At 34.3% G+C, this 25,612-nt stretch overlaps 1 protein-coding gene and 1 pseudogene across 2 annotated transcripts in view; one reads left to right on the top strand and one right to left on the bottom strand.

Annotated features, from left to right (window-relative positions):
- Positions 1-25,612, top strand: part of Me1 (malic enzyme 1) — a 160,347-nt gene that overhangs the window by 26,376 nt on the left and 108,359 nt on the right. For both annotated transcript variants that reach the window (XM_063233150.1, XM_063233151.1), the window contains exon 3: positions 298-447. In XM_063233150.1, coding sequence (XP_063089220.1) covers positions 298-447 — 150 coding nt within the window. The remainder of the gene's footprint in view (positions 1-297; positions 448-25,612) is intronic.
- Positions 1,277-24,693, bottom strand: LOC106028728 (serine/threonine-protein kinase Sgk3-like; annotated as a pseudogene).

Here is a 25,612-nt window from a genome sequence, read left to right as displayed (position 1 = left end):
GTCTTTCTATTTAATTAGTTAATGATTAAACTGAATCTATACTGATATTTTCACCTGTTATTTTAAAGTCTCTTCAAATACTGAGTAAGGTGGTGTTATTTAAGCAATGACTTTAATGTTCAAATGATAGTATTCAAGTGTATGGTTCTTCATTCTTTGAGGTGTTTAAGAATATTTCTAAATTCCTTTGTGTTTAGACTTTTTCTATGATTTAAAAGTATTTCATAGTTGATTGAAAAATGTTTAGATTTCTAAGCAACTGTTGGATGTGGTTCTAATTATGCCTAATTTCCACAGGTATCTGCTCTTAATGGACCTTCAAGATAGAAATGAAAAGCTCTTTTATAGAGTACTGATGTCTGATGTTGAAAAATTCATGCCTATTGTGTACACTCCCACTGTGGGTCTCGCTTGCCAACAATATAGTTTAGTTTTTCGGAAACCAAGGTATGTAAACTTTTATTTTAAGTACAACTTGTATTTTTACTTACTTTTTGGTCATATTTTGGCAGTAATTAAAAATTGTTTTTATTATTTATTTTCAATTAAGTTTTTTGGTACATTTTAGGTATATATAATGACTACATTCATTACAGGGAATTTGTACCTACACCTGATACAACTTGATTCTTTTTTCCTCCATTACCTTACGCTCCCTTCAACCCCTCTTCCCTTTCCTATTTACTCATTTTTTAAAAAATTTCAAACAGTGATTTATCATGGAAAGATACGGTTTCTTCTTAAACAACTATGTACCAATTGCATAGTTTTGATACAATAACAGAAGTCATAGTAGAGTTACAAAGGTATTAATATATTTTAAATGAACTGAATCAAACTGTTAAAAAACAGGCTGTCTTGAACATATTAGTGTAAACTTAAAGAGGGAAACAGTAGGAGAAAAGTTTTCCTTAAAAAAAAAATAGGTTAATGCTAAGAATAACAGCTTTCAAATTTTGTTAAAAATAAGCTTAGTAAACAAGAATACACATTTTAATTCAAACCATAGCTCTTTGAAATGCTGTATTTCCTTTCATAAAGCAGAAAATACATTTTTCATAGTTTTTAACGTAAGATATAAAAATGGGGCCTTGTTACACATATTTGAATATGTTCACACGGATCGGAGTTTCAGTTCCGTCTGCAGGCTTGTGTTTGCTTGATGGTTTCTGACTTCCAAGCTGTTCATGAAAATCAGCCTTCTGAAGAAGGTGGGTGGGAGAAACCATTGAGTGCATCATCTGCCTCCAGTCCCTAGGCATTCATGATAGAGTAGTTAGAAAACACACAGAACGTGGAACTGTTTCCCTGCAGACACTCTGTAAGAGTCCCTGATGCCATCTGGTCCGGCCACATTAGGATTAAAGGGTGGTGAAACCCGCTTTTGTACAAGGTCAGTCCAACTGAGTGATTCAAAAAAAGGATGATTTTGAATTTCAAGAAAATCTCCTTTGGCACCAAGTCGGTTTGCCTGTCTTTTTCTAAAAGTTCTTCCAGAATGGACCAGGCTGTGAGGCTTACTCCTCAAATGTAGGGGGTGGCTAAGAATGTTATTGTACATCTTGGCAGTAAAAAGGTGGCAATCCGTATCGCATTTCATATAGGACAGCACGCAGGCACCACCAACCCACAATGTTGTCACTGGAATTTTTCATGATTACTTCAAGTTCACAGTACTCTGGTGTCCCACAAAGTGTTGTAGTGGTGTCGGAGATCCTTCTTTACAAAGGTTCCTTCTTTACAAAGCCCAAAATCTGTTAAGACAAGATGTTCCACTGAGTCCAAAAGAATATTTTCTGGCTTCAAGTCTCTACGCTATTTTGATAGAGTGCAAGTAATCCAGTGCACTGGCAGTTTCGACAGCATAAAATCTTGCTGTGTGCAGGAAAGGACAGTTCTCTTTGTAAGTAAGTGGAAGAATAGCTCCCCTCTGTTGACATAATTCAGAACAAAATAAAGCTTTTTGCTTGTTTGGAAAGAATAATGTAATTCAACCAAGTACAGATGTTTTACACTTTTCAAGAGAACATTACATTCAGCCATAGTATGTTTTTGCTTTTTTCGTTGAGAAGTACGTTTTTCTGTAACATTTTGATAGCGTAAAATTTCCCACCCGGTTTTTGTATTGCAAGAAGAATCTTGGAAAAGCTGCCTTTTCCAATAACTTTTCAAGAATCAAAGTCAGATGCTTTAGCACGAGGATTTCCAGTTGGCCCTGGGCTGGTGTCCTGTGAGGCAGAAAGTGACTTCTCAGTACTGCTGTCATCCTCATCTTCAGATGGATCTGACTGATGTTTTTGGCTGTGTGTTTGAAGGAATTCTCTAACACCTGGATGGTCGTAAAGCTCTGGATACTTAAATTCTGAATGAATTCATTCAGTCCTGTTCTTCTTTGTTTAATAAAATTTGGGTCAAAATTATAACCAAATATTCTCTTGGCAGGAATGTTGTGAGCTATAGCAGGAAATTACTTCTTTCAAGTGTTGTAAAGTTTGTCAAACACTGCGTATCTTCTGAAGACAAACCACTCGCCCCTGCCCGCCCCTTTTCTGTGTTTTCTCCTGTGTTCATCAGAGCTGGGAATGCTTACCTTGGACAGCTTTCCTTGCATTCCGTAGTATAATCTTTTTATATTTAATGCCTTGAGGGGATTCTGAAAAATGAGTCTCAAGAAATAATCAGACAATGAGAACTGTTAACTAATCCAAGATATGAACCTCTTAAGGTAATGTTCAAATTCCATCACGCAGCCTTTGGGGGCCACTCTAGAGGAGTGAGAAGTGACCCCCTGCCCCACTCTCAGGCCCTGCCCCTGGGCCAGGCCTATTTACTTATTTTTAAGTGAGAAAAATTGCATATATTTGTGGTAGACAGCACGGTATTTTGAACATGTATGCCTTGTGCAGGGGTAAATGAAGGTAGTTAACCTGTGCGTTTCCTCTCATTTATCATGTATTTGTGTGAGAGCACTGAAAACGTTCTGCATAGTAATTTCAGGTAAACAATACATTGTCGTTAACCCTAGCCTCAGCGTTGTAGATTTCTTGAAATCATTCCTCCTATTTAACTCATGGACCCGAACCTAATTGTTGCTTCCTAATGTTGCCCCCTACTCCACATCCCAAGCCATGGTAACCACCATCGTGCTCTCTTCCTGTGAGATTTGACTCTTTTTACATTCTAAAAGACATATAGTAAGATCATACACTGTCTGTGTTTCTATACTTCCACTTCTGGCATATTTAATGTAATGTCTTTCAGGTTCAGCCATTGTGTCATAAGTGATGGGATTTGCTGCTAAGGAGGCTGAATAGTACCATGTATACACTGTGTATGTGTTCCACATTTTCTTCATCTGTTGATAGATGTTTAGGTTAACTATCTTCGGTATTATGGATAATGCTGTAGTGAACATATATTCATATATCTCTGATTTACTGATTTGATTTCCTTTGGATATTTGCCAGTGTTAGATCAAATAGTACTTTTTAAAGTTGTGGGAAAATGGATGGATTAAACACAGAAGTTAAATATTGTGTAGTTTCTCTTATTTGAAAACCCCAAATATAAATAAGTTAATGAGTAAAATAAAGGAGACTAGTTGGAAACAGGTGGTAGACTTTTAGGGATGGGGAAGGAGATCAGGAGGGGAATAGGAAAGAAGAGGCTGGGTTAGAGAGAAGATAAACATGATCAAGATGTATGCACATGCCAGCATATGCCTGTTTTTAAAAGGTAGTTGTGCTTTTAATTTTTTGAGGAACCTCAATATTACTTTCCTTAATGTTTTACTCATTTATGTGATTGTGTCGTATGCAAGGGCTCCTTATATCTTCATCATTCTGAAGCATTTTTCGTCATTTTGATAATAGCCATTCTAATAGATATGAAGTGATGTCTGATTTTTTTTTTTTTTTCTGTACTGGGAATTGAACTCACTACCTCACATTTGCCAGGTAGGTGCTGTGCTGCTGAGCTATATTCCTGGCCTTCATTGTGGTTTTAATTTGCTTTTCTTTGATGGTTAGTGATGTTAAAGATTTTTGCTATGCACTTTAGCCACTTGTAGGTCTTCTTTTGAAAAATATACAGGTTTTTTACCTATTTTACAATCTAGTTGTTTTCTTGGTTATTGAATTGTTTGAGTTCTGTATGTATTTTCTTTTTTTTTAGTGAACTTTTTTTTGAGTTCTGTATGTATTTTCAATGAATCTTTTAATAGATGTGTGGTTTGTGAAACATTTTTTCCGTCCCAGAAGTGTCTCCTTTGATTTTTTTTTTCTATGTAGTACAAAGGTTTTAGTTTGTTTTTGTCTCAATTACTTTTCTTTTTCTTTTCCTTTTTTTTTTTTGGCTTGAGCCTTTGGGGTCAAATTAAAATAAAAAATGATTATTTACTGTTTTGTTCAATTGTATTATAACTAACAATATAGGCAATTCTATTAGAGATAGCGGGAGGCATTATGGTAACCATTGTTGATCACCTTGTATTATGTTTTTACATTATCTATTATGTCCACCTTTTTGACTTGACCGATTCTGTTCTGTTATGTCACATTTGGTTTTACTCTCTTCCAAAAAAGCAATAAGAACCGTGGGAGCAATGAAACCCAAAATGTGTAATAGTCATTGTACAAAAGAGAGGAAAAGAAAGTGCTCTAAACTATATAACTGCATGTATATTTAAGTGTATAAGATAGAAAATGATATCACAGAGTTTTATTGGATCATTGAACAGAACTGTTTGCAGTATCATTGATGGAATGTCCACTTTACAAGCTTTAATTTTGTGACTTGAACAATTATTTCTAAGATGACAATATGTAATCCATTAACTAGTGATTTCCTACTGTTCATTTTTTTTTCTGTAAATCTGTATAACTTCTACCCTTTCTCTGCTTTTTTTCTTTTCTCCTTAAATAAAATTAAAAAAAAAATGATTACCCAGACCAGTGTCATGGAGCTTTTCAGTATGTTTTTAATGTGCTTTCACTTTTTTGGTTAAATGCGATCCTAAGAATTTTATTTAGTTTTATAGTTAATGGGGTTGCTGTCTTGATTTTTTTTTAATAGTTCATTATTAGTATATAGAAATTCTACTTGTTTCTGTATATTGCTTTTGTATCCTACTACTTTCCTGAATTGCTTAATTATTACAGCTTTTGGTGCCATCTTTAGGATAGTCTAAATATGTTAGTATATCTAAAGCTAGCTATGGGATTATTATATATAGTCTTTATTATGTTGATGTAAGTTCCTTGTATATCTAATCTGTTGAAAGCTTTTAATCATGAAAGAATGTTGAATTTTGTCTTGCTTTCCTGTATCTGTAGATAGAATCATATTATTTTTGTCTTTAATTTTGTTAATGCAGTGTATCACATATTGACTTGCATATGCTGAACAATTCTGGCATTCCAAGGATAAGTCTCACTTGATCATGGCCTCTAATATATGAACCCGTAGGGAAAAACTACATTCAGTCATGGTATTGACTATTTTTGCTTTTGAGCCAAAATTTACATGTCTATTAAACTTTTTTTTTTTTTTTTTTTTGTCTTTTTCTTTTTTATCGGTACCGGGGATCAAACTCACGACTGCCTGCTTGCAAGGCAGGCGCTTATGCTACTGAGCTAAATCCCCAGCCCCTATTACCTATCTTTTATTTTGCTCTTTAATTGATTCATACTTTGAGAGAAATCATGTGAAATTTAAGCTTTTGCATCCAATTTATTTAACTTTTTGGTCCCAGTGCATCCATTTTCCTAAAATGGTTCACATTTAGCTTTCTTTATGGTAGAATACTGTTCTGTTGTGTATAAATACTACTTTTATTTAAACATTCATCTGTTGATATAAATGTAGGCCACTACCAAGAGTTAGTTAATATGAGTTGTGCTGCTATAAACCTGAGTATGCATGTATCACTATAATTATTTTAACTCACTGGAGAAGATACCTAGAAGAGGACTATCTGGGTCAAAAGAAATTTTTAGTTTTAGCTTTTTACTGGTTTCCATAATGGTTGTACTAGTTTATGTTTGGCCAACAATGGAGAAGGGTTTCTTTTTCCCTGCAGGCTCTCCAGCATTTGTTACTGATGTCTGGAGTAAGATGAAATCAGTGTGGTTTACATTTGTGGTTCTCTAATGGCCAATGATGTTGAACACTTTTTTCCATGTATTTATTGGCCATTTGTGCTTCATCTGAGAAGTGTCTCATTTCAGTTGGCCATTTTTGATTTGGTCTTTTATTTTGGGAGTCTATTATTTTTTCATTTCTTTATGTATTATGGATATTGGTCATCTGTTTGAGATGTAACTGGGACATTTATTTTCTTCCCATTCTGTAGATTGTCTCTGCTCTGATTTTTTGTTCGCTATGAAGATGCTTTTTAATTTATGATCTTACTAGTTGATTCTTTGTATAATTTCTTACTTAATTAGAGTTATATTCAGAAGGGCCTTGCCTACACCTATGTCTTCAAAAGTTTTATGTTCTAGAAAATTATTTCTGTTTCAATATTTAAATCTTTGATCCATTTGATTTTAGTTTGTTACATGGTGAGAGATACAAGCCTAGGTTCAAGCTTCTGCATGTATATTGCTAGTATTTTCAGTAGCGTTTGTTAGAGGCTGTCTTTCCTCCAAGACACATTTTTGGCCCCTTCACAGATCAGATAGTAGAATATGTCTGGCTTGTTTCTGCATACTCTGTTTTGCCCTGCTTATCACATGTCTGTCTGTTTTTTGAGCCATTACTCTGCTGTTTTTACCACTCTAACTTCATAGTGTAACTTGAAGTCTGGGAAAGCAATGCCTCCTGCTTTGCTCTTGTTGCCCAGGAGTGTTCTTGCTATTCTGGGTCTGTTTTGGTTCCATATAACTTATCAGATTGTTTTCTCTAGTTCTGTGAGGATTGCTCTTGGTGTTTTGTTTGGGATTGCATTAAATCTGTGTCTCAATTTTAGGGATATGACCATTTTGCTGATACTGGTTTTGCCTGCTCAGAAATAGGGGACGTTGTTTCATTTTCAGATCCTCTATTTGATCTTTCTTTTCATAGTACTGTAGTTTTTGTTGTAGAGGTCTTCTGCTTCCTTGGTTTGGTCAGTTCCTTAGTATTTAATTTTCCTTGATGTGATTTTGTTGGGGCTGGGAATGTAGCTCATTGGCATGGTACCTGCCTGGCAAGCCTGAGGTCCTGAGTTCAGTTCGCGATGTCCCCCTCCCCATGAAAAATGTATATAAAAGAGTGGTATTGTTTTCTTAATTCTTTATGGGTAAATCCATTATTGGTGCATAGGAATGCTATTGCTTTTTGCATATTGATTTTGGATCCTGGTATGTTGCTGGATTTTATTATTAATTCTAGGAGTCTTTTAATAGCACAGTTTGGGTCTTATATGTAAAGGGTAATGTCATCTGTAGATAATTCTTCCTTTCCTGTACATATCCTTTTTATCTGATTGCTTTGGCTAAAGTTTTTAGTATCTTTATTGAACAGGAGTAATGATAATATACATCCTTGTTTTGTTCCTGATTTTGGAGGAAAAGCTTTCAGCTTTTCCCTATTTAATATGTTGGGAGTGGATTTTTGAGGATTTTAATGTTTTATGTAATTTTTAGTTTTTGGTAATACAAACTTCTTGGGCTAGCACATCTAATTGGTGAAGTTATACTTAGAGGTGTGATTTTTTTGAATACTAGAGGCTGTTCTTTTTTTGTGGAATGCTGATCTCCCTGTATTATTCAAATTATTCATAATCTTTGAAAAATATTTCATGCAAATTAATAATACAGGTATATGTAAAGGATAGTTAAAGCAGATGTACATAGTTTCTTTGGAAGTATTTCTGCCTACTGTGTTTTTACTGCTGTATTTTCCAAGAATCCTCTCCTCTTTTGAGTTCTCCTGAGCTACCTGTTCGCGATGTCCCCCTCCCCCATGAAAAATAGATATAAAAGAGTTGTATTCAGAAGGGCTTTCCCTACATCTATGTCTTCAAAAGTTTTATGTTCTAGAAAATTATTTCTGTTTCAATATTTAAATCTTTGATCCATTTGATTTTAGTTTATTACATGGTGAGAGATACAGGCCTAGGTTCAAGCTTCTGCATGTATATTGCTAGTATTTTCACTAGCATTTGTTAGAGGCTGTCTTTCCTCCAAGACACATTTTTGGCCCCTTCACAGATCAGGTAGTGGAATATGTCTGGCTTGACTGCCTGCTTGCAAGGCAGGTGCTTATGCCGCTGAGCTAAATCCCCAGCCCCAATTTTTTACTTTCTTAAAAATTCTTGTAAAAATCAAATAGTTGATTAAAATTTTTTAATGCGTTCAGAAGAGTGATCCTTATATTGTTAGTGTTAGTGAAATTTTCACCATTTGCATACAGTAATAAGCCACTGATTTTTATTTATACTTTATTCCATAATATTCTTTTTTCCATTTCACTTGAAATAGGCTTAATACTTGCACTGATTGTATTTTAAGGTATGAGAAAAAAAAAAAACTATGGTGAAATATTTTTTCAGAAATATGTATCAGATAACACAGAAAGTTTGGATTGCTTCAAGTCTATAAAGTGTTGCCAAAGTTGACGCTCATTGATTATGAAAATGTAAGTGATACGATTTCTTGAATTACTAACTCAAGTTAGCATTTTTTTTTCCTAAGCATGATATTTAAGAAAATATATATGTGACTTGTGCTGAGTAGAAGTGAGGTATTCTGTATCTTAAGTAATGGAAATATAGTATGTGCCCAGAAATAATTAAGAATATCAAAGTATCTTTTTTTCTAAGGGTTACCTTGATTAGGAAAAATTTGGAGAATGGAAAAAATATAGACATGATTCAGATGTCAGTTTTTTACATTAAGATCTAAGGGTTGTCTAAATTTATGGATAGACATACAAATCTTTTTAGCAAGGCAGTGAAACTTATCTTTTACTGTAAAAATCTCTTAAAAATATAAAGTAACAGTTCATTGAGGCTCCATCTTCATCTAAAAACTGTAAATGTGGAAAACTTGAATAGAAATTTAAAGTTTTGGATCCAAAAATAACTTTACTGCAATGATTGTGTTACACCCTGGTGATTTGATTTACATTTACACATAGCATATGGAAAATTAAGAAAATAGCCAAGTTTTATCTGAAGTGGTGCTATCAAAGTGTATACATTTGATTATTATTTTCCCATCTTCAGTAAGAATATTTGCTTTTAAGGAGAATTATAAATTTTATTTTTCATTATGAAAAGTTAAAAAATTTAAAAGAGAGGAAATGTATCACACACCAAGATCACACCTAGAGTTTGCATTTAGTTTCAGACGCCTTGTTTTGCAGGGTCTCTGGAAGACTGTATTTGAAGAAGGTCACCATAGTAGTAATGGGTCATTGAGAACTTGTATGAGAAAGAGCTACAGAAATAACTCTCACAGTTGGAGATGATTAATGCAAAGAATTTGAAAATTAAGTCTTCAATTACTCGAAACATTTTCTGGTAGAAGAAAGTATATATTTGTATAGTACAGTCTCAGAATATAGAACTGAAGTCACTGGATGCAGGTTATTACCGGGATACATTAACTTTCAAAGCTTTTCTGATACTTCAGTGACATTGGAGTAGACTGTCTCTTTCCTGTCATTGGAATTATTCAAATGATTTGGATAATCATTGAGAAGAACTGGTATAAATGAGCTGCGTGCATTGGTGTGACTATAAACTAGTTGAATTCTGAGGTCATTTTTAAATAGAAATATTGTCAGTGTTTTAAAAAGCACCTTACAGATGTATAGGTCCAGGTATTTGGAACATCTCATAATTTATGGCTAATTCACATCAGTTCCAATAACTATGCTTTCTGTTTCAGAAAGTTTTTAAGTACAACTTTCATCATAATTTTAAAGAACTATTAAAAGAGAATTTTAAACAGAATTCAAGTGATTTAATGATTCTTGAATCAAAATTACTACTTTATTCCCTGAACTACTACACAGATACATGTTCACTTTACACAGGTATTCTCACTATAGTGTTTAGTTTCAACATTTCTTTAATTTGCAGAATAAAAAATCTAATATTGGTAGTTTCTCATTTGGAGAAGTTAATCCTTTTAATCCATTTTGTTTTTTTTGTATGCTTTTTCAAACTGTTAGGTTTTTGGTATGTGGTTTTAAGCTCTCATTTATTTTTATATGTTTTATCTAACTTTTTGCAATTTAGCTAGTACAGAAATCATTAAGAATTTTCTGTGTGGCAATGTTACTACTTCTACACTGACCCCTGCTCCTAAACCAACATTTGAAAAGGAAGAACAGGGTGGACTTTTACTTTTATTATCCCTTCCAAAGTTTCCCTCATTTTTCCCAAGGATGCTGCTGAAAATGTATAGGCTTATTTTCATCAGTTTTTTTAATATTTAATGCCACCAGGCATTTTTTGTGCATCTTTAAAATATGTCACATGGCTAGATAATATTTAATATAGATTTTAAGTATTTAAAAATAGACAATTATATTTTTAACTCAATAGCCCACATTTTATTCTGTATCTTATATTCACTGAATACAATGTATAAGTTGATAGAATTCAATTTTATATAATTGTCCACTTAAATCATGAAAGTTACTGAATTTCATTTTTTTTCAGTAAAGAAATTTCTCATTTAATACTATAAATCATAGTCAATATGATTATCTGGTGGCTGAATGTTCTTTATTACAAATTATCATACTTTATATGTATGTAAGAAATAGAGATGCTTTGTGAAATGATAATTTGTTTAAAAAGCTGAAAGTGTTAAGCATACTGTTTCCTTTTGCAAGGAAGATCGTTTTATTGACCTTTGTCTAATAATGCCAGCATTCCTTTAGGATTCTTTCCAGTATTTTCTAGTATGAAAAGTAGTTTATAGAGTTTATCAGGACAATATATTTGTATTGAATTAATTGGGTATTCATACCAGCTTTAAAATGAGTAAATGATAAAAGTTTATGCAAATTATGTACATTTTGAGTCTGTTTGAAGAAAGTACTTATGTGGAGATGTCATCAATAATGTCTAGTAGTTACTGATTTTAAAAAATTTGTTCATTTTGTGAATTGAAAATAATTCCAAAGAAAGTATCACATAAGTATTATGAATCAGAGTTGGAATTTAAACTTGGATTTTCTAGTTCTAATCCTTCATATTAGGGTTTTTCAGAGAAATCAAATCGTGTATGTGTGTGTGCACCTGTGCACACGTGTGTGTCTGTACATATAGAGAGAGCTAGGAAAAGATTTGTTTTAAGGAATTTTCCCATGTGCTTGCAGAGGCTGGCTCAAGTGCCAAATATTCAGGGTAGGTTGGCCTGGAAGAGTTGGTGCAGCAGTCTAAATGCGGAAAGAAGCCCTCCTTCACAGGCAGTTATTTTGGGGAAGGCATTCAACAGATTGGCCTCAACATTGTGGAAGGATAATCTACTTTATTCAAATTTTACTCACTTAAATATTCGTCTCATCTAAAAATTACTTTCACAGAAACAGCCAGAATAGCTAGATATTCTCCCTAGCCAAGCTGACACGTGAACTTTGTTTCTCCCCAACTCTGCCATTTCTTTTCTTTCTTTCGTGTTTTGTTTTTTTTTTTTTAATCGGTACCAGGGATCGAGCTCACGACTGCCTGCTTGCAAGGCAGGCGCTTATGCCGCTGAGCTAAATCCCCAGCCCCACTCTTCCATTTCTTGAAAGTTTTTTTTTGTTTGTTTTTGTTTTTTTGCTGATACTCTGTGTTTATTATTTTCTCTCTCCTTCTTTTACTGGAAACTTATTATCTACTGTATTTCAAGTACTTCTCTAAGCATTGATTATAGGTAAATGAAAGATTTTTTTGCCTTTATTAATTTATAGGTCACACTCAAATAATCAAGGAAATACACAAGGACAGATTGTACTATAAAGAAAATAAATGGAGGACAGAAGTAAACAGAAACGGTATTTCCTTTCATTGTGTAGTTAGTTAAGATGGAGGAGATTAAGTTTTAGCTGACATTTAAAGAGTCAGCTCGTAAAAACAGAAAAAACATTTAAGACTGAGGGAATAGCATACTCAGAAGGTCCAGAAATGGGGAAGGTAGCAAAAAACGAGGCTTCAAGTGTGCAGGAGTCACATACAGGGCCTTGCGGGTCATGGTAGAATTTCATTGTAATTGCTAATCCATTTGGAAAGCCATTGAACTCTCTGAGGCTGGAGAATGATACATCTAATTAAGGTTTTAAAGGATTACTGCGGCTTACATGAGGACAACATAGAACGAGAAGCTAGAATGGAGTGGAAAGACCAGTACAACTGTTGCACTTTGGGTTCCCCTTTCATGAGGTCCAGCTGCTTTGAGTGAACTTAATCCTTGTACGATATGGAGAAGGAGATCAAGCAAGGCTGTAAACTAACACAGTTGGTAATAGCGTTAACCTGGGAACCTTTAGGCCTACAGTGGTGGCTAAGGAGGTGAGGCGATAGGATACACAGCGCCTAGTGTGTTGACACTGACTCCAAATATATCAGCTAGAGAAAGAAAGTCTGCTGTACATAAGTTTCTTAAGCTTTCAGTTTGGTATTGTTCATTTTATTTATAATCTAAGTTAATTCTCTCATGATCTTGTCTTTTATTCATGGTACACACACGTTTATGCTGAACTAATAATTCCTTTCAGCTATGGAAGAGCCAACTAGCCCGTGTTTTATCCTGTGACTAAATAATTCATTTCATTTCTGTGTACTTTATAATTAAAATATTATTCATGCGAGGATAGAGCTTGTAATTCTTGCTTGCACAGTTCAGTCTCAGCTGGGCCTTCTGAGTGTTACTCCTGTATTTTTGGCTCATTGTCCTCGGTGGTCATAGGAATGAAAAGTAAACTTCCTGTGGTCTCATCCTCCTTGTCTTTATGTTCCATTTCATGTCCCTGTGAATTCATTGACTCAGGATTTTTTTCCAGGAACTAATCTTGTACATTTCCCCTATTCAGTGTAATGTATTTCCTAAATCTGTATAAGTAAATCAAGTGATACATGCCACCCACTGAAATGTCAGTGTTTTTATTTTGAGTCTTACTTTCTTCTTATTCTGTGTATTCTTTCACTCTTGTGTGGCACATGACTACCACCCACACATACCATCTCCAGGCTAACATTCTAGTCCCTCAGGTTTTCTAACATTATAAGGTTCAACATACCATCCACTTGTCACCTGAATCAAACATCTTAGAGATACTCAGAATTTCACTCCTCTTCCCTCTAGAGCCTTGACAATTTTGCAACTTAATTATATGCTGAGTCTTTCCAACCTTTAACTGACACTTTTTTACATTAGGGCCCTCTCATTTCTATCCTGAATTGCACATTATAGTTGAAAGCCATAAAACAATGAGTTTGCAAAAAGGTGTTACCTAATTGTATCCTTGTCCAGACTAATATCATTGAATGGCTTCCTGTGTTCCCCATGAAAGAAGCCAAATTCCTTAGCATGACATGTAAGAATTTTTGTTGTCTACCCTTTTTGTGTACCTTTCTGTTTTTATTTTCTCCTACTTGTACCTGGCTTTGTACTTTTAAGTTGAGCTTCCTCATTGTCCCCCAAAAAGCAATGTGGCACTTCCATAACCTTTATCACAACATATGATACCTGGGTTTTTTCCTGTCATCCTGCCTGTTAACTTTTTTCCACTTGACTTTCTGTATCCTTTAATAGTGTCTACTCTGAATCTAGTAAAACTGGCACAGTCAGTGGATAAGTGGACAATACACATGAATAAAAATTACTAACATTTGATGTACTTTGGACTTGAAAAGATTTATTTATTTATTTGTTTGTTTGGAGAGGGGAAGGTGTGATCTTTGGTCTGTAACATAAATTCCCTAGTCTTTTGTTTGGCTTGTAAAATGAGGATTGTTACTTTAAGTAGCATGAGCCTTCTTAAACCTATCTTTTGAAGGAAGTAAATAGCAGAACTGAAAAACTGATTTTCTTTTATTTGTATGTACTTACAGTTTTCAAATATCAAAATCTTAATTCATATTATAGAAATTTATTTTTTCTAAGTATTGAAACTTAGCTTGACACTGCTTACACTAGTTATAATTGGAACATAATTGATTGTGATGTGATAAAATATATTGTACTCAGTAAAATATAAGAAAAGTGTAGGTGATATGAGTAAACCAAAATTGTATATTTTAGGATTAGTAGGCCTCAAAAACTTATGTAGATACGTTATGTATTACAAATATTATTAATAAAAATATTTCTAACACTAACAAATCTAGAGGATAGAAAACTGAAAATATGTTTTTATAAGTATTCATAGAATGTGAAGGGAGTTAATATATTATTCTGGCTCCTGACCAGTGTATCATTTTTTGTGCTTCCAAAGAACACTAATATTTCTGAAGACAGATGGAAAGTGTTATTAAGTCTAAGCAAGGAAGTTCGTAGCCAATAAAAACATACTTGATTCTGCAAAATTCCCCTTTTTCACATACTAATTTTTGTGTAAGGTAAATGAGATACCCATGCAGCAGATTACTTTTTCACAAAGATTATTTGTATACTCAATTTAACTTCTTAATTTATCATTGTGTGGTTACGAGGCATTCCTAACATGTGACTCTTTGTAACTCGAACATGGCAATATGGTTACTTCTTATTATTGCTCTTCATTATTTTTCATGTAACAGAATAGAGCACAAAGTTCACTAAATAATGTGAAAAGTTGTACAAGTAAAATCAGTAATGTTATTAGGAATTAATTTGTGCACCGTGTATAAAACACTATGTTACTCTTATGAACAGTGCCAAAGAATACATAGAATCGTTTTCTTCCTGTGCTTTCTCAGAGGACGGTCTTTGTTCGGTTCATACCAAGAGAAAACTTTGAATAACTGTGGTGAGAAGAACGTGGGTGTGGTTGGAAGACAGAGGGATAATTTCTGAGTCTTTGATCAGTTTACGTAAAAGATTTCTGTTGTCCAGGTATCTAAGTACCTGTCGGCTGACATCTCAAATTGGTAAAAAAACCAAAAAGCCCTTCTCTCACACATGCCCACTACTCCAATGTCAAATGTTAGTATCTCCGTAGACAATATACCTCTCTCTTTGATACTTTAGCAATATAGCAGTCTGTTTTCACAAAGATTACTTAGGATTTATTCAGTTTAATTTATGAGGATTTATAAAAATATTACATTGTTTATAAGGGTCTCTATGAGAAAGGAAACCAGTTAGAAACAATGTCTAATATATTTTCCAGTGTCCTTTATGTCGAGACTCATTTATTAAATTCCTCCTGTTGTTAAAGAAAAGTTTTTTCTTTTCCTAGTGGTGTACTTTCCCTATAGTCAGATCTGAGAACTCAGTTTTAACTGTTTGGACTTAGTTTTCTTAATGTATGAATCTTGCACACCCACATTTTAGACAGTTATCAGCCGTTGTGCTCTTCACAGGCTAAGTGGCGAACCTGTGTCATTTAAAAAAAAAATACCATCTGCTTTACTTTATCAGGATCTCACTCATTCTCCCTCCTGCAGGTGGGGCGGCTCCCTGCAGCTCAGAGCAAGCAGTAAAGCTTGCCTTCTGAATCTCCCATTCCACTCATTTTTCTAAGGTTTTACCAAATCTGTGATTTGCATTGGTTATGGCTTCAAATATTTGTTGATTTGTGAAAAACTTTGTCAGTATATTGATTTGTTTTAGTTTAAAAAAAAATGAAAAAAACAAAACTCACAATTTGAAGTCTTTATTTTTAAAAACTCTAAACACTAACTTTCTAAACATCCTTTGTTTTCCAAGCAGTGAAGATGTGACATAGGTAATATGTAAGGTCTTGAGGGAGTCTAGAAACTGAAATCTCAAAGTCTTCATACGTTTTTCTTTCAAATAATTCATTACCAACCTAATGCTATTATCTTTAAAACTAATTTATTATTTATATGTCTGGGAGCTTGTAAGGTTAAATTCTTTTGTTGGAACCTATGCTTTCAAATAGTGTCATAAATTTAAATACATCCAATAATTATGCTCTGAAATCTCTAACTGTATGCTTGAGGGTGTATTAATTTCAATAATGCCAAATTATTATTATTCTCCTTGATTATCACTGTTTACTAAAGAAACATTCTGGATAGAAACTTAATTTTTTTTTTATGTCATATTTTAAAGGGCCAATGTATGACTGCCTGTACTACTGGGAAAATTCAGAGCTTGAATTTTATAAGAATAATTTGGAAGTAGTAAATAACTTAAAAACTTGTTTCACCTTAAGTATTGTAAAAAATTTTAGTAATGCTTTACTGAAATAGAAGTATTCTTACTATGTTGCTCAACAGATTTAAGAATTTTGCTCAATTCTTTGGTTAATCACTTTTAGGAGTGAATGCCATTTATTAGTGAGTTTTTGTATTATATGAAAAAACTAAAAAGGAACATCTGTCAACATCAATGAAAATTCATTTTTTAAAATTTTATTATGAAGAGGGTAAAATTAAACATAGAACGTAAGAAAACAATGTAAGAGACACAGATTTCAAAGCAAGACAACTGGAGATCTTTACTATCTATTGTATTGTCTCTTGTTTTCTTCCGAATAGTTGTCCATGTCTTCACATACAGTGAATTCATACAAAACATCATAGTATAAAACTGATCAGAACAGGATGATGAAGGCATTTTAGGTCTTCCAAACCAGACAATAAGGAAGTCAACAGTGGCTGTCACAGTGTGTCTCATTCTCTTTAGAATAGTTGTCCACACCTTCACATACGTTGAAATGAAAACAAAACAGACTAAAATCACTCTGAACCAACAATAATAGTATTGCTGGATTTTACATCATGATGCTACGGAATCAACACTGGTATCTTAGTGTCTCTTCTACTTCAACGTAGTTCATTTTGTCGTGCATTATATAATCAGTTCTCATAAACTGTTTAGAACTTCTATGCATGCATGAGTCTGTACATCTATATCTATCCTTTCTGTGTTAGAGGGAAAAACAAAACAAAACAAGACAAATTCCTAGAAAAACATGAAACAAAAAAGTCATATAAAACCACAATACAAGGTGATCTACAATGGTTACTATGATCTCTTGTTATCTTCAGTAGAATTGTCTGTATCATCAAGCATAGTATAATTGAACATAGCAGTATGTAACAATATTAAGAATAGCAAAATATTGGAGACCTTATAAGACTTCAAAAGCAGGTAATAGTCAAACCAGAGTGGGCATCCTAGTGAATCTTACCATCTTCAGAGTATTTTTCTTTACTCTCAGTCTTTATACTATCAATCATAACAGATTCAAATAAAATCAGTCAAGACGAAACAGTGATCTAACAAACCAGATTCAAATAAGGTCAGTCATAATAAGACAGTGTAAATAATACAGGGTTTTAGATTAATAGGAAATTAAGGATGGTTACTGTAATATATCCTGGTATTTTTGGAATAGCTGTCAGTGCCCTCAGGTCTAGTACAAGCAGACAGACTGGAACAGAATATAACCACATTAAACAGAGCGATAAGAACAATATGGATTTAAAATCCTGATACACTATTAACAATGTCCTCTGCCTTTCTTTTTTAGGCAGTTCCTCCCCTTTCACTTTCACAACATGCATTGTACATTTTGGGTCCCACGAACTCCTTTAGTTTTTAGGTTAGCAGTGCAACCTGCTATTTACCCCTACATGGTTCTGAACCTTTTTACCCCTGGGCTTGATCTTAAGTTGTATTCCTTTACCTACAAAAGCCTCAAGGTTTTCTTTCATTATAGCTGAGTAGTTCTCCCCTGCACAGAAGTGTCATGACTTTCCAACCTATTTGCAGTTATTTTTAAGAGATCTTTCCTTTTGTGATTGCACATTGCAAACCTGTCTTCAAGTTTTGTTAATCTATCTCTAGTTTCTTTCAGGCAATTTTGCCAGCTTTGAATGGAGTTTTTAATTTCCTGGTAATCTCTTTGAATGTTTCATCTATTCTAGTTTTTTTTAATGTTCTTCATCAAAGGTTTCTCCTTTTTTTGGGTTCTTCCATTCTTCCACCTGGTCTTCTTGAAAGGTACTTAACATTTCTTTTAATAATCTTCTTATATCTTGCTTTACTTATATTAATATTTCAGTTTTGAGTTCGTCTATAATGTCATGAAGATATTTCTTTATGTATGCTGATGCTGTGTCCAGTATTGCAGTTCTCGCTCTCTTACCCTCTCCTACCCTGATATTTCCTGGGTTGGCTGGAGGCTTTTTCTTATTTATTTCTTTTGTCATGTTTCTTGTTTTCTCCACCATGGAGGTATATGGTGGAGGTCCCAGCCCCTTTCCTATTGGTTATGGTTTTTCTGAAGCACACTGGCTAGAGATTGCTGCTCTCTCCAGTCTGCTGTTGGTCACTGGGGTGCAAGCAGGGGCCATGTAGGTTGGTCCCTCCCCTCTGAGCTAGTCCACAGCAGAGGCCTTCACCATGTTAGTGTGTGCCACGTGGGCGGAACCAGTTCGGGACAACTTCGGGGACAATTTCATGCTTGGCTATTGGGTCCTGGCCAGAGCAGCCAATTAAAGTCACTTCCATTCCTTGTTTAGGCCCGTCTTGCCCAATACCAGTATGTTGTCTGGTCGGTTACCCTCTTCTCTGGGGAGGGCCAAATTCCAAGCACTCACCTCTGCTTAGTACAGGTGTCCATCCGGCTCTGTTCTCCATTGGGCTTGCCAACCCCTGACTTCAGCGTGACTGCAGCTCCGGTGAGAGCAGTGGGATGCAAGTCTAACTGGCTCAGGGAAGAGCACCATGCCCTTGAGTTGGGCCAGCTCCAGTGAGAGCACATCTGGCTCCAGCCTTCTGTCCACGTTTCTCTTTTTCTTTCTTTCTTTTTCTTTTTCCTTAGTTTCTTCCTGGGTTGTGAGAATCCCTCTCCTTTCATTCGGTCTTCTCCATGGTGGTAAATTCTAGCGTCTGAGCTGTTTCTCTCAGAGAGGTTCTGTACCTTGTTACTTATCAATCCACCATCTTCTGCTCACTCTCCATCAGTGAAAATTCAAAGGCATGTTTGTTACAGTAGATTAATGACCATCAAAATATTTTGTTTTCAGATCCCTCAAGAAAATGTTAAAAAATTGTTTCTTCCTTTCTTAATTTAGCATGTAAAAACCTTTGCCCATTTATCTACAGACATACAAAGAATATAGTTTCTAGCACATTTATGGATATTTCAAAGTGTTTGTATTTCATCTAAATATATCCAGAGAGAAAAATTTTATATATTGTTTTTCACTTAAAATATGTAGCTGCCTTTTAAAAACAGTAATAGCATAATTTTTATCTCCATAAATTTGTATTTTAATTCCACTCTTATTCATGATTTTATACTAATACATTTAATACTCAAATTATTAATCAAGCATAATTTTCTTTGTACCAAATCTGTATATAAAATGACATTAACATTGTAATTTCAGTTCCAATTGTTAAAAAATCATTAACATTATTACTAATGTATAGTTCCTCTAACAACAGATTTGTGTAAGCAAAAAAAATTTTGTTGTAAACTGTCATTTAATGAAATGGCGATTACTCCCTTCAATTCATGTATATATTATTTACATGTTACTGAATAGATGAGAATGGAAAGACTCTTGTTATGATAATAGTTTTTACAGCATTTTTGAATTTATGTGCCAAAAATCAAATGGAATATTTCATGAAAACTTATTTTTAATAGTTTCCAATGGACAGTTCTGTTATATACTCCTTTAAAATTGTCAAAAGCTAAGACTTAGAAGCAACTTGAATTACAGGAGGATTCATTACATAGTCACAAATTGGACTCCTGACTTTATTAATTTTGGGTATTCCCAGAAGTCTTTACTGATTTTTCCAAATGCCCAGTAGTTTCTATTACTCTGTACTAAAAAAATTTTACTAAAATTATAATTTTAATATCTTTTCAGCAGTGCATACTTTTTCTAATATAAAAATATTTTAATTTTGTCTCAACCCTGATTTTGCAGATGTAGCTTATTAATGAAGAATATTTATTTGCTATACAATATAATTGGAAAAACAGTCTATCAAGTATTTTGGGAAAACTAGACTTTATGCCAGAAAAATAATGACTTTATTTTCAGTTAAAAAAATCTATAGGAATTTGAGTGTGGTGGTGCACTCCCATAATCCTAGCACCCGGGAGGATCATTGCAAGTTCAAGATCAGCCTGGGCTACAAAGAGAGTCCAAGGCCAGCCTGAACTGCATAGCAAGACCCTGTCTCAAGAAGACCAAACAAAACAAAACAAAACTATAGAAAAATGGACGAACTTTTAAACTTAATGTTAAGTGAAGTGAATCAGATATACAAGCTTAACTGTCACATGATTTCTCTTATATGAGAAACAACATATAAGTAAAGTACAAATAAAAGATAGGAAATAGCGAGATGGATCTTTAGCATACGGGAAGGGAACTGAGGGATGGAGCAGGGCAGGAGGCAGTGGAGAGAAATGAGATTGTACAAAAGAAGGAAGGATTGTGAGGTGCTGAATGCTTGCCCAAGTCCCTGTGGGTAATGTCATTGTATACTGCAAATGTGTGCAACAAGTTATGTATGTGAAGGGGTCTCAGAGATGCAGGGAAGGGGGTAGAAGGGCAGACTAACAAGGAGAAGTATGTCCATTTAACAGCTTCTCATGATGAATGTAATCATTAGGTACTACAAGTATGTACCAAAAAATGAAGTCTAATATTTCTTTTGAATTATTATGAGCATCATTGAGATATAACTTTTGGAATAAATCTTTGTATAGTTGAGTAATAAAAATCATGCTATAAAGATTAAAGTAATGTGAATATAATCAAATTGACCAAGTTACTTAAAATCTGAGGTGTAAAATAACTTTCTCATTAGCCACAGCAATGAGACAAGAGAAAGAAATTCAAGGAATAAGGATAAGAAAAGAAGTTAAATTAACATTATTTGCAGATGACATGATACTCTATATAGAATATCCCAAAGACTCCACCAAAAGACTGATAGACTTAATAGCTAAAATCAGAAGTGTAGCTTGATACAAAGTTAACACTCAAAAATCAATAGCAATACTGTAGACAAGCAACAAACTCACAGAGAGAAATCAAGGAAACCATACCCTTTACAATAAATAGAAAAAGAACCCAAATAGTTAGAAATCAATCTAACAAAGTAAAAGATCTATTTATTGAAAATTACAGCACTCTGAAAAAGGAGATTGAAGAGGATGTCAGAAATGGAAAGATATTCCTTGTTCATGGATAGGAAAAACCAACCTAGAGAAAAATGGCCCTGCTCCCAAAACTCTTATCTAAGTTTAATGTAATCCCAATCAAAATATTGTTAACATACCTCACAAAATTGAGAAAACAATCTTAAAATTCATTTGGAAACAAAAGAGACCTAGAATAGCAAAAGCAATTCTGAGCAGCAGAGGCAAGTGATGGGGGTCTCACAGTCTTTGACCTGAAATTATACTGCAAATCTCCTGTGATAAATCAGTATGGTATTGGTAAAACAAAAAACAAAGAACAAACCAGATGCAAGGTTTCATGGAGCAGAAGAGAAGATGCAGACTCCACTCCATACACTCAACCACCTTGTTTTGGCAAAGCAGACAAATAGGTTCACTGGAGGAGCAATAGCCTCTTTAATAAATGGTGTTGGAAAGATTGGCTTTTCACATGCTGAAGATGGAAACTAGACCCACGTCTACCAACATAAAAATAAAGTCAAAATGGATCAAAGATCTAATACTAAAATAGAAATACTAAATTTACTGGAAGAGAAAATAGGTAGAAATCTTGAAAACATAGGTGTAAGCAGGGGCTTCAAGAGCAAAACCCAGACCTCACGGAAAATACTGCAAAGGGTCAATAAATGGGATCTCACCTTAATAAAAAGCTTTTGCAGAACAAAAAAAGAGTCACCAATAGAGTAAAAAGATAACCTAGAGAGTGGAGAGACATTGTAAGCAGTTGTTCCTTAGACAGAGGACTTCTCCATCTAGAACATATAAAGAATTGAAAAAAAAAATCAGGTCCCAAAATTCTAAGACTGAGTTCAGAACTGGGCATCTAGAGATGAATACCCACTTCTCAGATGAAGAAATACAAAGACAAGTCCATGAAAAAGTGTTCAACATCCTTGTCATCCGAGAGATGCAAATTAAAGCAACACTGAGATTCCATCTCCTCCAGAAAGAATGGCTCCCATCAAGAAATCAATAACAAAGGCTGATGGGGCTGTAGGGAAAAAGGAAATTTCTCCACTCTTAGTGGGAGTGTAGACTAGAGCAACCACTGTGGAAATCCTCAGTAAACTAGGATTAGAGGTCCTGTTTGACTCAGCTGTTCCCCTGTGTATCTTCCCAGAAGAATTAAAAGCATCATGCCACAGTGATATATGTGCATCCCTATGTATAGCAGCACAATTTGTAATAGCTAAATATTGGAAAAAACCCAAATGTGCATCAAATAAGGAATGAATAAAAAAGATGGGATTTTAAAAAATATAATAGAATACTACTCAGCCACAAAGAAGTATAAACTTAAGACTTTTATAGATAAGTGGATGCAACTCGAGGTCATACTCATAAGTGCAATAAATCCTACCCATAAGTGTAAACATCATGTTGTCTCACTAGTGTGAGAAGTGGAATGAGCAAATAGCACTTAAAATGTACAATAGATGTTGTGAACTGGAAAGAAGCTGTTCAACAGAAAAGAGAAGCCATGATGGGAAAAGGGGCAAGGAAAAAGAAACACACACACACACACACACACACACACACACACACACGGTAACTAAGACAGTTATAGAAGTAGTTGCTGTTATTGAAGAGAAAGATTTGAACTAATATTGTTTGGACAATATTTTTTGCCTATGTCTTGTACTCTTAATAACTGCTATGAAGATAATGATATGTAATGTTTTAATTAATGTTACTTTCCTACTGTTTTGATACTGTTTTACTGGTATTATTTTTTTCTTGCTTGCTTTAAAGTAAAAAGATTTTGTTTGTAATAAAGAGGTGATATATAGAGGAAACTATAAGCCATTTTTTAAAAAGAATATGAATCAAAGTATATTACTTTATGAAGTACATATGTATGTAGGTACTATGTTCTGATGTTGGATTTATAAGTAATTAAAATGTCAATAAAAGAAGCATTAATTTTGTCAGACATAGTGATCAAATATCCCATATACTTAATGAAAGAATAAAATACATGCTGCTAGAAATAAGTGGTTTAGTGCTTAGTAAATAATTTTATGTATTGGACTAAACTATAGAAAATTTGAAACATTTTATAAAATACAGGATTAACTATAATATTCCTAAGTTTGATAAAACATCTAGTATGTAAGTAATGGTACTTTTATTTGTTTTTTTTAAATTCTTTTGGTACCTTTAATTGAACGAGATCTCATGAAATTTTTATTGCAAGTTTTAGCCAGTATAACCTGCAATTTTTAGTAGCTTTGGAAAATAATTTATATTAAAAGTTTCACTATTTATTGCATTCAACTATTTGAAGATTTCTTTCTTTCCTGTGGCTGTGTTTAACTATTGAGAATAGCTAGAAATGTATATTTTAGGTCAATGTCTGGGGTTCAAAAGCAGCTTCACCATATGACTCTTCTGTTTTGTTTTTATGAGTGTCTCTCTATATTTTCTGATTTCTAAACCAAAATACTTTTCGTCTAGTCTCACAGTTCACTTATTACAGGAACATGTGAAAGACTTGGATTTGTTGAGGGCCAGTCTCACCAAATCCAAGAAGATCCCCCAACTTTTTCAACTTTAGGTAGTTCAGTATAGTTTCAGAATAGTAATTTGGTATCTTTCTTCTGTGAGAAAGAGGATGCTGTAGTTTTAAAGGATATAGGGGATGGAGAACCTCTGTGAATGGTTTTTGGTTTTTTTTCCCAGAATTATGTGAGATCTTAGTAAATCAGTTTTAGAGAAGAGGTAAGAATGCTAAGTATCTGGAAATTATTCCCTTTAAAACAATTCATACTTTTATAGTCCTTCATCCCATACCCTAGTTAGTCTAGGGTCTAAGAGAAAGTAAATTTGGAGGTGGGAAGTAGAAGATGTTAGCTTCTTGAGAATTGATTAGGGGCTGGAGTAAGGTGCCTGTCTAGCATGCGTGAGGCCCAGAATTTGATATTCAGTGCCATACATACACAAAAGATAATAACCACTTGGAAACTGGCAGTGTTAATCTGCCTTATTCTTCAGTCACAGAAGTGACAGAGGCTGCCCAGAACCAAGGAGGAGACATAGACCCCACTTTTTTATGAGATATATTGAAGAATTTGTGGGCAGTTTTGAATATGCCTTTGCCTCTATGTGCCGAATACTGTTAGATTATTGTAAGACAGGAATGAATAAAACAGATGCAACAGTTTGCTTCCTGAAGCCTGTGATCTAACAGAAGAGAAAAGCAGCAGTTAAAATACTGTGCGATAAACACTGGGACAGGAGAGTGCGGGATTCTGTGCATTCCTACAGGAAGAGCCCTAACCTGGCTAACGCGGAGCTCAGGTCCGTCTCTGCAAGGAAGTAGCCTGGAGACTCTACCGGGCATTGAGTTTGGCTGATACAGTACAGCGCAGCCATGCTTCTAAAGCTCATTTCTTACTCTGTGCAGTACTTAAAGGAGACTACTAACAGGGTTGGAGTGATAGTATCAATTTGATTTTGAGCATCAGTGAAGTAACTCTGGGAAGACAGATGGTCATTATTTGGGTTGTGGAGCTGAGTTGGAGGTTCTTAGGACCTGGCAGTAGCAACCTCCCTGGAAGTGCTTTGGAAGAGTTGTCTCCCATCGTAAGAATTTGCTTGAACTGTATTTGGCACTATGTCAAGTCTGTTCATGTGGCTTATGTTAATGTATTGATGAATTTTCTTTTCCCTGAAAAGAAAAAGAAATTTGCTACCAGGGATAATGCCAATAGCCAGCAAGCAATAGAAGCAAATGAAATGATTCATACTTCTTCTATACTTCTATAATTCTATACTTCTTCTATGATTCATACTTCTATAATTCTTAAATACATATATAGGACTCTGTTAAGTTTTCTACAACATTAGGAAAAGGAATGAGACAAATTGTTTGAATGGTTTGATAAATTAGTGTTGGTTAAGATAAACTGGTCTGCAAGAATACAGCCTTTCCTGGCACTCAGAAGGTTGAGGCAGGAGGGTCACCACGAGTTTGAAGCTAGCCTGGGTACATGGTGAGACCCTGTCTGAAAAAACAAAACAAAGAAAAAAAAAAAGCCCATAGCCTTCCAGTGTCGACATCAACAAAAGGAAAAACTGGGTAAGGGCCCAGAATTTGGATTGTGGGATTTATGTTACTCCACAATTTCAAAGGAATTCAAGAACAAAACTTTGACCAACAAGTTCTTGCTGCCCAAGAATGCTATTTATCAGAAAAGTGAGAATGAAAGTGTTTGAGTAAACTTTAATCAGTTTACAGTAAGAGCAGCATGATTAATGAAAAGTTGTTACATTAATGACAGAGACTCCTGAA

This window comes from Cavia porcellus, unplaced genomic scaffold (genome assembly GCF_034190915.1).
Source record: "Cavia porcellus strain 051 isolate PalLab524CR breed Dunkin Hartley unplaced genomic scaffold, mCavPor4.1 scaffold_22, whole genome shotgun sequence".
Lineage (NCBI taxonomy): Eukaryota > Metazoa > Chordata > Mammalia > Rodentia > Caviidae > Cavia > Cavia porcellus.
Note: the sequence above shows the minus strand (reverse complement) of the source record. Positions and strands in the feature narration are given on the sequence as shown.